At 40.7% G+C, this 13,040-nt stretch overlaps 1 protein-coding gene across 4 annotated transcripts in view; it reads right to left on the reverse strand.

Annotated features, from left to right (window-relative positions):
* LOC120995207 (serine/threonine-protein kinase SBK1-like) overlaps positions 1-13,040 on the reverse strand; it is a 105,040-nt gene that overhangs the window by 7,725 nt on the left and 84,275 nt on the right. For all 4 annotated transcript variants that reach the window (XM_040424274.1, XM_040424258.1, XM_040424266.1 and 1 more), the window contains 2 exons: positions 12,474-12,686; positions 7,093-7,295 (listed from right to left, as the gene is read on the reverse strand). In XM_040424274.1, coding sequence (XP_040280208.1) covers positions 7,093-7,295; positions 12,474-12,630 — 360 coding nt within the window. In that variant the 5' untranslated portion in view covers positions 12,631-12,686. The remainder of the gene's footprint in view (positions 1-7,092; positions 7,296-12,473; positions 12,687-13,040) is intronic.

Below are 13,040 nucleotides of genomic sequence, written 5' to 3' on the forward strand. Positions count from 1 at the left end.
GAATGTAGAGCAATTTAGCTAATATTGTAAAAAAAATTACAACTATTAAAAAAAAAGATTATAGCACTATATTAGCTAAATTACTCTATATTGTTTTTTTTTCAAATATTCGCTATATTGCTATATATTCTTGTTTTAGAATATTACGAATATTCTAAAAACGCAACCATTAGGAACGTTGCCTATACACAGAACTAAGTTGGATTTGCAATGCGAGAATATTACTTTGCCTATTTTTTGCAATAAATTGAATAATGACTCAGTATTCTATTTATTGCAACAAATAGGCAAAGTAATATTCTCGCATTGCGAATCCAACTTAGAGCTGTCCATAGGCAACTTTCCTATTAGCTTGCTAGAATTAATGAATATAGAGAATATAGCGCTATATTCGTTATCTTCGTTAATTCTAGATAGCCAACCAATAGGAAAGTTGGCTTATACAGTTAAACTCGCAATACGCAAATAAATTAAATTAATATTATTCGCGATAAATAGAATAATCACGAATATTTGATTTTGGCGAATATAAGACGAATATTCAATCGAATATTCGTGAAATATTGCGAAATCGAATATGGCACCTCCCGCTCATCACTACTCATAAGCAATTTTTTTTTAATGCTTTCTAAATGCTGTTAAAAGGGGTTGTCCGGGTTCAGAGTTGAACCCGGACATCCCTCCATTTTCACCCCGGCAACCTCCCCTGACATGAGCATCGGAGCAGTTCATGCTCCGATGCTCTCCTTTGCCCTGCGCTAAATTGCGCAGGGCAAAGGCATTTTTAGGAGTTCCGGTGACGTACCGGGGCTCTCCATGGGGCTGACAGGAACCCCGGTGACGTCACCGGCACTGATGGGCGGGATTTAGCTCTGCCCTAGCCAGTAAAACGGCTAGGGCAGAGCTAAAGCCCGACCCTCTGGTGACGTCACCGAACACACTGCCGGGCGGAAGTTACCGCCCGGCAGTGTGTTATTGTAAACAAAAGAGCCCGTGGCCTGTGCGATTTAGCGCAGGGCACGGGAGCGCATCGGAGCATGAGATGCTCCGATGCTAGCCTCAGGGATGCTGCCGGGGTGAAAATAAGGGTATGTCCGGGTTCAGCTCTGAACCCAGACAACCCCTTTAAGAACAGCTCAGGCAAGATGGCTGCCCCCATAATATTCAGAAAATGGAATAAAAAAGAATCTGTAATCAAAAAATAAAAACAGATTAGGAAAAAAAAGTATATGTGTCACTATCTGGTATTAACTAGCAGAAAAAAATATGTCAATGACTTTATATATTATGTTCTCTCTTTCTTATTAATGTTAGGCATGCTATATGTTAATGATATAAACCTAAAGTCTATATCCCCAACACCTACAGGTGGAGCATATAAGTAAAGCTGGGAGCATGACTCAGCTTCCCCAAATGTAGAGCAGAATAAAACTATTTTGATATCTTAATACAATGCCCAAGAAGGCAGGAAAGGATCGTTTTGTCACTTGCTGGTACATGCATGAGAATAATCTACCTGCCACCTGATTTTTACTAATTTTGGATAGATATGAATTCCTTGGTAAAGTCAAGATTTTTTTCTCCATGCCCTTTTCTAGCAAACTCCATTACCCAGTACCCTCCTTGTCTATGATGGTGGAATTTGTGGTATAGTGTTGTCTTGGTTAACTTTCTGTTGCTTCTTTTGTTTTTTGTGATCTTCATGATTTTACTTTTAAATAAATCTACATAACTTAAGGCCCCTTGCAGACGAGCGTGTCCGGATTAGGTCTGGATGCATCCCGGTGCATTGCGGCAAACCCGCGCGAGTAGGTACGCAATTGCAGTCAGTTTTGATGTTCAGTTTTTATCGCGCGGGTGCAATGTGTTTTGCACGCGCGTGATAAAAAACCGACTGTGGTACCCAGACCCGAACTTCTTCACAGAAGTTCAGGTTTGGGTTAGTTGTAGTGTAGATTGTATTATTTCCCCTTATAACATGGTTATAAGGGAAAATAATAGCATTCTGAATACAGAATGTATAGTACAATAGCGCTGGAGGGGTTAAAAAAATAAAATAAAATTTAACTCACCTTAATCCACTTGTTCGCGCAGCCGGCATCTCTTCTGTCTTCATCTGTGAGCAATAGGACCTTTAATGACGTCACTGCGTTCATCACATGGCCCATCACATGATCCATCACCATGGTGATGGATCATGTGATGAGGGTAGTGAAAACATCAACCAGAAGAGAAGCCGGGCTGCGCGAACAAGTGGATTAAGGTGAGTTAAATTATTTTTCTTTTTTTTTTAACCCCTCCAGCCCTATTTTACTATGCATTCTGTATTCAGAATGCTATTATTTTCCCTTATAACCATGTTATAAGGGGAAATAATAATGATCAGGTCCCCATCCCGATCATCACCTAGCAACCGTGCGTGAAAATCGCACCGCATCCGCACTTGCTTGCGGATGCTTGCGATTTTCACGCAACCCCATTCATTTCTATGGGGCCTGCGTTTATGTGAAAATGCACCAAGAGGAACATGCTGCGATTTTCACGCAACCCACAAGTGATGCGTGAAAATCACCGCTCGTGTGCACAGCCCCATAGAAATGAATGGGTCAGGATTCAGTGCGGGTGCAATGCGTTCAACTCACGCATTGCACCCGCGCGGAATACTCGCCCGTGTGAAAGGGGCCTTAAGGTTATGAACACTTTCGACTTGACAAAAATTACATTTGTTAGTAAGTACCTTGATTGAGACGGTTGCACTAAGTTTCAGTCTGCAATCTTCATTCGCGTCTCTCCCAGTAATGCTTAATGGATCTGTTTGTCCAGGATGCTGCTGCCAACCTCTGCAAACTGTCTTAAGATACCGATGTAGTAGAGTTAACACTCATGCTTTCTGAGATTTCTGAGTTGTGTTACCTAATCTAAGCAAACACCTTCAATTGCTTCTGTTTCAAGATAACACGATGATTTAAGAAATTTGAGTTAAAAGTTTGAGTGCTAACCCTGCTACATCTGTACATGCACACGACCGCACCGTGTTTTGCAGTCTGCAAATTGTGGATCTGAAAAACACAGATGCCACCCATGTGCGTTCCACAATCTGTGGAACGGAACAGGCCATCCATAATACAAAACGGACAAGAATAGGACGTATTCAATTTTTTTTTTTTTTTGTGGGGCCACAGAACGGAGCAATGGATGCGGACAGCACACGGAGTGCTGTCCGCATCTTTTGCGGCACCATTGAAGTGAATGGGTCCGCATCAGAGCCGCAGTTTCTACATTTGTGAGGCCTAATGTGTACTTTCCTCCCTATCTATAGTCTAGGTGAGCTGCCATCCTTCCTAGATTCTTTCCCCCCTTTCCAGACACATCTGCTATGTACAGCATCCTCTCCCTCACTGCTGCTATCTATAACACTGAGAGAAGGGAGAGGTGCAGCGTCCCACTGCTATGGCAGTGGTCCACTGGTAAAAGAGTTAAAAATGTGTATTATGCAGTATCTGTATGCAGTTAACAGGCCTTAGTAACTGTAGCTAATTGAAGCCGTTCAACCCTGTGGCTTAGATTGGCTGATGCAGAAGCAGAGAATGTCCCTGTCAGAGAAGCAAAGGAGTAGAGCAAAATATAGATTTGTGCAGCATACCAGAGGGAAGAGGAGGTGCGTGCAAGACAGCCTGTGGAGATAGCTTGTGTAACAGACTTATTGACTCTGCACCTAACTAATCCAAGAGATGAAAGACTTTGGGATCCTGGACATATTTTGGAGGCAGATTGTGGATCTGCTAGGGACTACATGCTGAAGAGGAAACCTGTAGTACTTTTTATTGTGAGTACAGCAACTTGAAAAAGGGACAGAGCTTAGTCTGTCAGAAAGGGCGAGCCACCCCCCATGGTTGTACAGAACAAGAGTGTTCCGGCAGAAAACTTCAAGAGATATTGCACCCCTAATTTCTCGATGCTAAAGCTAGAAAATAAAGTGCAGTGTGAGGGAGATTTCTTCAGAGAAAGTCCTTTGCAGCTGTAAGGTTCCTTAAGGGGCAGCTGTCTGCAGGATGAACTCTATTAAAGCAGTCAAAATGCCTAATAGGTCTAACCCTGTGGAACAAATTGCTTCTTTCTCCTAATCTGTTGCTTCATGTAACAGAAATAAGTGGGGGGGGGGGGGGGGGTTAATATTCAAATTAGGGCTTAACTGCACTGAGTGTGGGCCTTAACCACTTTGTGCACCTCATCTCCTTCACTTTGCTTCCCTGGACACTACCCCTCCACTTTATTGACAGGTTCAGGCATCCAGGTGGAGATGGGAGTGTCCAGGGAAGGAGAGCCGTGCAGCTAAGGTGCCTAGTGCCTGCCTTTGGTGCACTTAAGCCCTAATTTGCATTTTTATGAATTCGAAACGAAGCAATGGGCCAGGTGAAGAAAGGTATATTTTTAATCTAGCAAGGTCAGCCCTACCAGTCGTTATGGCTTCTTTGATAGAGTTGATGCTGCTCATAGATGACTGTTAAATTTGCATATAGGCAGAAAATAAATAATACTAATAAAATCAATTCAAAGGTGTCCATAGTTGTAACCTTACACTACTTCTAGAACTGCTTTTTTTTTTTTAGGCCAATAGGTGACATATTTAAAAATATTACTGTATTTCCCCCCCAAAAAGCATGGGGGGGGGGTTAAATGGCAGTGTGTCTTATGGAATGACTACTAGTGACTACTTCTATTATAGAAGTATACACGAGACGACGAGTGCAGTAAGTGTAGCGCTGCGCTGGATGTCCTCACAGCTCCCTAGTCTTCTTCCTCTTTTTCCAGACACTGCACTGCATGTGTCCTGACTGTGTATAGCATCAGGATGTATTACACGTAGACACACAATATAACCTGATGCTACATCATCTCACAGTGGAGCACTAGACCGGCAGAAGACCAGGCAGCGGTGATTGTCAGTGCAGTCTGGAGCAGGAGAGGTAAGTTCCTTTTTTTTGGTCTGGTGAAGCTTGTGGTCTTATCTGAGGAGGAATGGGGTATGATGCGGGTCTGATCTAGAGATCTGATGTAGTTCGGGGGTCTGATCTGAAGCCTGAGGAGGAATGGGGGTATGATGGGGTCAGATTGAGGTCTGAGGAGGAATGATGGTCTGATACAGAAGTCTGATGGAGCTTAGGGGTCTGAGGGGCTCTGATCTGAGGTCTGAGGAGGAATGGGGGTCTGATCTAGAGTTTGAGGAGGAATGGGGGTTTGATCTGAGGTCTAAGGAGGAATAGGAGTCTGATGCAGATGTCTGATGGAGCTTGGGGGTCCGATCTAAGGTCTGAGGAAAAATATTTTTTTCTTATTTTCCTCCTCTATATCCAAGATGCAGCTTATGGTCCATTGTGTCTTATGGAGTGAAAAAATATGGTAAATATCACTTAAGTTTGAATCTGGCTACCACGTATTATACATTTATGGTGCTGGCAGCTAAACCTGTCACGGTCATATTGGTGTTTGACCGTGACGCGGTTGCCATGCAGACTGGTTGCCGGTGGCAACATGGTGTTGGCAGTTTGCATGTGCACTTCCCCTTTAAGGTTTGCCTTCCTGCTGTTTGGTGAGCAAGGGATTAATCTTCTTGCTAGTGGGGATTTAGGTGTGTCCTGGGTGTGGCCACTAGATTGACTTTATCTGTGGCTTCCTGGCCGGGGGCAGTTGTACTACAGCCTTGCTTGGTGTTGGAGCTTTGCTCCTTGCCTGGGTGTTTCTGCCCAGTCCTTGAGGGCCACCTTATGGAATATACTGTCACAATGTTAAAGGGATAAGGGGTAGCAGCTAGACCAGGCTGCCAAAAAAAGGGAGTTGGTCACCTCCTATTGCATCCCTAAATCTGGACCTGTTCTCAGAACTGTATGAGCCAACCCTTAAGGTAGGAGGGCCCATACACTGGAACCTCAGAACCCTGAAATCCCTGAATATTCCTGAGGTTAGGAGACACGGACAAGTGCTGCCAACAATAATGAAAGTATATGTGCCTGAACATGGCACTTATGATCATTCATGCACATACAGTGCCGATGATTACTTTATGTAAATGGAGTTAAACAAGTGCCGACCAACCTGCTAAATGGTTGATCAGTGATCATTTTGGGCAAAAGATCTGCCTTTATAAAAGAACCCTTGAAATTGCTGGGACTGATGGATTTTGTTGAACAAGCATACACAGTTGGTCAAACGATCTTTTGACCAATGGGTATCTCTACCAATTCCCCCATACATATTTGGCTCTGCCGAGTGTATTTGAGTTGTCATTGAGCCGAGAGCCTGTGTTTATTTTTAGTGGTTATTTCCCTTTAATTATTACCTTTAAATATTACCTTTATTTACTACCCTTTTAATGTAGTGATATTCATTGTAATGTAGTTAGTGAGGATATACAGGCCCTTATTGTTCTACAGTTATGAGGACTAGTACCTGGTACCAGGCCACATTTCTAAGGGCTGAGGTAACTGTGCTTGCGTACTGCACACTAAAGACCTTTAGGAGGGACCTTGAAGCTAGAAGTATAAACTTCCATGTAACAAAGTAACAAAGAGCTCAGTTCATCTGATGACATTGATAGGGTAAGATGTCTTGTAACTATCTCTCTTTGTATCATTTATTACTTATTTATTTTATGCTATATTCCACAGCGCTTTACAGACATTAGCATCAAGCTGTCCCCAATGGGGCTCACAATCTAAGGTTCTATCATGGGCGTCGGCTAGATTCCATGTTGGGAATTGTTTGATGGGGTTTGTGTAGTAATTTGCTTGAACGCTAGGTGATTTGTTACTTTACTTTACTCTGTTTGTATATGTATCTTTTATTTATTTATAACTGTCTGGTAAACTTTTTATGCACCTATGCCTTGTTAAGCCAACTTTATTTCTAGATCTCAGAATTCACAGGAAAACAGAGCTGCTACCAGAACAAAAGGATTGGGTGGAAAATTCAGTTTCACTGATCCTTCTACCCCCTGTATCATCTGTTGGGGAAGTCGTAGACTTCCCATAAACATTAGATTGTTGGAAGTCCATAGGGCTCTTATGTGATTAGATTGCCTATGTAGTAACTTACGTGAGGCACAATGATGGAGTGCAGATCACCAGCGGTGGCCAGCTCCTGAGCAAATGAAAAATATTTGCTGGTTTCAAAGGCTACTGCAAAAGTTTTAATAATATTAGGATGTGATGCCAGGCACAAGGACACACAGTACTCCATGAGAAAATTCTCCTTCTTTGTTGACTTTTTCTTCATTAACTTTAGAGCCATAACAGTACCTATAAATTATTAAATAAAAAAGAACTTTACTATACAGGGAAAATAGGCAATGTGACTTGAAATATAATTTATGTAGTTACTGTATGTATGTATATGCAATAAAAATTCATATGAAGCCACCATACCCATATTTTTTTTTTTTTTTACTTAGACCCTTAGCACATTGTTGAAATGCCACCTTTGTGAAATTCTTTTGTTTCATTTAGTTTAGTTTTGCATAAAAATGCCTAAAAATTCTTATTTGTGGCTCAAGGTATGACCTAAGAAGAAATTACACACATCTACTAAAAATAAAAGTTCACGATGTGCAAATATCCATTTATGCCTATGTCTGCATGCATACATCTTCAAAAATTCAACTTTGCAACAAAAAATTTACACAAGGCCTTATGCTAGCAAAATGTGTATGGCAAAAACGAAGATGTGAGGAGTTAATGAATATAAAGTGCCCCAAAGGAAACTGCAAAGGGCTAATTATTGCTAAAAGGGTTTATTTAAAGCTGCTGAGTTAAATGTTGTGATTTCCTTTTAAACTACTTATTTCTTTCTGCACTATGCATACCTACCCCTGAAGGAAAGAGACCAGCCATCTTAGAATGTCTAGAACCACTATCAAGGTTCTTCAAGTTAACGTCAGTAAGGTAATGCTCGTTTATGGCAAAAGACTTTCTTGCTGTGTAAAGGGTTAATTGCCTCCAGCACCCACCACACTTTGAGATGGATAGGTCATCTGGATTTTAATTTTGCACCCCTTAGGTTGGGAACTCCAGAAGGAGTTAGCAAGTACAGAATAGCCAACTGTGGTTATTTTGGAAAGTTTAAAATTGTATTTATTTTGAAACTCAGGGACTACTACTACCATCATCACAGCTGCCCATACACAGCCATTGGGGAGAAGCACGCTTTGTGATATACCTCAGGGATGGAACCAATTGCTGCTATCTGAAATGCAACTCTCATCCTCCTCAGTAAAAAGACTGGCCTGGTTTTTCTCATTCACCGGTGCTCACTCTACCTGACCTCCTGCCTCCTTGCACCCTGCCACCCTTTCACTAACAAGGCACCCCAACTAACACCAGGAAGGAGCCTCAGAAATGTAGAGAGTGCTCTAAGGGGAAGAAAGGGTGTGCCCTCTATTCACTGTGCACGGCCCAGGGTGAGGACTGCTACCATGAAATGTGAGTACTACTACCACCATCATAGCCATTACCACTCATCCCATCCTCCTCTCCAGGTCACTTCACATACAACATGTCTACATTCACTTTTGAGTGCGTTAAAGAAATTCCAAAACTGTTATACAGGGCAGTGGCCATTCTATATACTCCCTTACTTGCACATCAGAGCGCAGGAATGCATTAAAGAGGTTGTCTGGCCTTTTATATTTATTTTAAAAAGGCTCCGCATGCTGTAAAGTAATGAAATAAATCAATATTAACTTTTCCATTCCCATACTACCTGCTTTCTGAGGTTTCATAGTCCCCCATCTGCCTCTTCTTCCTATTCCCTCTATACAATCAGAAAAAGTATTGACTTATTTTATTATTTTAGACCATGCTGAACCTTTTGCCTGGAAAACCACTCTAAGATAAATGACCCTCCTAGGTTCTGTGGCTTCTGTCTTTTAAGAATCTGTCTGCAGTTTCAGTAGCCATATTTTAACAGGCGAAGTGGATTTGGCATAGGACTAAACTAGGGTGTGGAGTCTAAAGGATTGGGAGATCTTAATCCTTCCCTTTGGGAATCCTTAAACTGGTACTCCCCAGCACAGTAGTCTCCTGTGGAAGTGGTTGCAACATAGAAAGACAGAAGTCACCAACTTAAGGTGCCAAGGCAGTGAGCAGAGATCATAGACAGTGTATGGGTCAAGGCAGGAGACAATGCAGTCATTAGAGGCAGACAGACAGAGGCAAAGACGGGATGTTCCAAATGTTTTCTTGGGTTTATACAATATTAGAAGAATGTCCACACACAAAGGGGAAATTAATTATGAGGGGAATTTTTTAACGTCTATTTTTCTTGAGTCTGCATTGTTGTCATTTCAGCCAAATTTATGAACTTTGTACATTGCTCCATAAATCTGGAGCATCTTTCCATAACATAACACCTTTATCCAGAGATGTTATTCCAGTTGCTCCAGTTATATTATGCCACCCCCATCCCCACTGGAGTAAGTTTGTACTTTTGTTTGCACCTAAAATCACAGTTAACAAATCTAGCATACACCTGATGAATAAACCTAAGCGTGCCCACTTTCCCATCCACTTTTTAAAAGTGCAGAAGTTGCACAAAATGGCTTGAGCAAATTTTTCCTTCAGAATTCTGGCACAAAGGGACATTTTCCCCCAAAATGTTTAGAGATTTTGTTCAAAACACAGCGTACTGAAAGTATTTTGAACATGGTATTCTAAATTATCCATAAAGATCATCTTGTTAAGATTTTTACCCAAGTAGGAGACCCATATACTGAGACCATGATCAAAATCAGTTCACAATATTTTTCAAAATTGCACCATTTTTTTTTCTGGTATTGATTGTGTGATAACATTCCTTACAATTAAATCTCCAAACATTACTACTGCCACAAGAAATAACAGATCTGTTGACACCCTAGGATCCAGAAAGAGCTTCCATCCCAGACACATAGGGAATTATATCTGTCATACAAACAAAAGCTGTGTCCCAGCAACAGCCAAAAGAAAAAGCACAGAAGCATTTATTATGACTAAGATGAAACTTACACCATCAAATTAAAACAGATCTTTCGACAGATGCCACATATGCCTCTAATGAGCTAAGTCACGTCCTAATGTATTGAGTCATTGACCTACAGAGTGGACTTGGAAGTTTAGAGAAAGTTTTTCCCAGGAAGCCATACCCAGTGTAGGTATATTCATGTTAGTTCCTACCGGTATTAGGTATAAATAATCCAAATGTCTATTGAATGTGATCTGATTGTTAGCTAAACTAATAATACATAAACACTTGTACCATTCCTGTTCTTTATTGAATATATTGAGTAAATATCCACAGTTCAGGGAAATACGTAAGAGAATCCTTGAATTTAATAACCTGTACATCCCCCTATAGCAACAGTCTAGCAGCAAAATAAGGATTTTTCACAACGTTGAGGAGGATTTTTGGCCCATTGCTCCTAGTAAACGTGTTTCAGTTCATCAATATTTAGGGATGCCTTTCTTGCACAGCCCTCTTCAGGTCTTGTCACAGCATCTCAATAGTGTTAAGATCACGATCCCGGCCTTTCGAAAACACAACGTTTTTTCAACCATTCTTTAGTGTGTTTACAGTACTTTCTTGCTTTGGGTCATTGTCTTGTTGCATCTCCCAATGTCTCTGCAGCTTCAGGTCATGGACTGCTCACCTTACATTCTTTTGTAAATGTTTTCATAAACCTTAAAATTTACTGTTACTCCAATGATCGCAAGGCGTTCAGGTCCTGTGGCAGCAAAACAGCTCCAACCATGCTTTACAGTTCAGATGAGGTTTTGGTGCAGTGTTCTTTTTCATTGAAACTTAGCAATGTGCATTTCTGCTAAAAAGTTCCACTTTTGTCTCATATGTCCATAGAACATTTTCCCAGAAGCATTTTTTTTTTTTTTGGACAGCAGCAACCTTCATGGTTTCCTTCCATGAACACCATTCTTATCACTATTAGAGAACACATAAACAGACATGTTTGCAATATACACCCATGCCTTCAGCAATGCTTTTGCAGCCTTTTCCATAATCATGTGTCTCCACAACACGTCTCCTGCCGTGTTCTGAAAGACATGGCTCACACTAACTGATATTTTTTGAGTAAAAAGATTTGTCAGTAACCAGGCTTTGTGTGCCTTTATTTAATGAGAAAGAATAAACCCACACTTCCAATCTCATCTTCTTAAATGAAACACATGTTGCTAATTAGCTCTTGGAGAAGACATTCACTCAGAGATTCCCTTTTTTCCATTTACTGTGGATGTTTTACTCAATGTGTTCATTAAAAGACATGGACGCCACAGCTGTTTGTGTGCCATTAGTTTAGTTAAATTGTGATAACAATCAGATCACATTTTATTAATAATCAGTGCTGAAACCCTGGTAATTCCAAAGCACTTACTTACATTTTCTTGTAACAGTATGCTACAACCCTTTAAAACAATTTGCAAAGCAGAATTTTTTTATTGGGGTGCTATCTCTCCTTATGTGATACTCTGGATGTTTGGAATGAAGGTATGCAAATGAGTCTTTAGCAAGCTCTGCCTCTTATTCCAGCAGATTTAAGGTAGTTGTCATATAAGTCAAATTTTAAATAGGCCCTGAGACATGACATGGATAATAAATAAGCCAGCACCTCATCTGCAGAGAGTTGTTTCGGAGTGATTGCCCCTCATCAGTGCAGAGCAGAGAATACTGGCTTAACTGGGTGAGAAGCCAAGTCGGATTTGGGGGTTCATATATGGCCTATAAGTCTCCTCACACAATTAAGGCGCTCTCCATAAGAAGAGATAGTACCCCCCAAATCCTGACATAGGCCTCTTACCCAGTTAAACCAGTATTCTCTGCTCTGCAATGAAGAGGGGCAATTACCCCAAAACAGCTGTCTGCAGATGAGATGCTGGCTTAGTTATTATCTAAGTCATGTCTCAGGGCCTATTTAAAGGGCCGAACATTGACTTATAGCATAGCTGCCTTACATCTGGTGGCATTAGAAGCCACGCTTGTTAAGAGCTCATTTACATCCCTTCTTCCAAGGCTGAACATGTAAGTATATAGATTTTTTTATGTATTGCAAAAAAAGAATGTTCGATTTGGGCTATTGTTTCAGATGTTTGCTTTTGACTTACAGTATAAGGGTTAGGATTGATTATCCTCCATACACCTCATGGATAATTGTGTTGTACTTATCTATAGTATGTCATTTCTAATAACTACCATTCATGGTTTTTTTTTTAGATTGAGTAGGATTTTTTAACTGATATTGAATCAATCTGATACTTTTTACAATCAGTGAAGATTGACTTTGTTGATATTTTCAGTATCTTGCGTTGGTTTATTAAGAGGTTGTAGGTTTATTATATAAACATTTAGTCAACATTAATTGTGTATGTACAAATCTCTTTGTGGTTGCAACGATGACTTGAACAACCTTTTCTTAATTTCTAAGTATATCTTACCTTGTAATTTATGTTCAGCAAGTAGAACAGATCCATAAGTACCAGCACCCAGTCTCTTGATAATATTGTATTGGTCTTTTAGTTTTATATGTGGCATCCTTTTAGAAGTTAGATTCATCATTTCTTTCAGGATCTCCTCATTTTCGTTTTCATCCATTTCATCTATGTTATGGTCTCGGGACTGAGTCTTGTGTGTTGACACGTTGGTTTTGTCTATTAAAAAAGGTTGAGATTTCAGTGAGTAATAGTTTTATAAGTTTGATAGATTTCTAATTCCAAAGTGACATTTTATGATTGTAGCATACGGTAATTGTATGGCAGACATAAAGAGTGTTTAATACTGATGACCTGTCCTCAGGATACGTCATCAGTATATAATCGGTGGGAGTCCAACTTCCGACACCCCTGCCAATCAGCTGTTTGAAGAGGCAGCGGCACTCCGATGAGCTCCACCGCCTCCTCGTGAGTAACCAGACACAGCACCGTCCAGTTGGTATTGCAGGTCAGTCCCATTCACTTGAATGGGACTGAGCTGTGCCTAGGCCATGTGACTGATTACTATGGCAT

Source organism: Bufo bufo, chromosome 1 (genome assembly GCF_905171765.1).
Source record: "Bufo bufo chromosome 1, aBufBuf1.1, whole genome shotgun sequence".
In the NCBI taxonomy this organism is placed as follows: domain Eukaryota; kingdom Metazoa; phylum Chordata; class Amphibia; order Anura; family Bufonidae; genus Bufo; species Bufo bufo.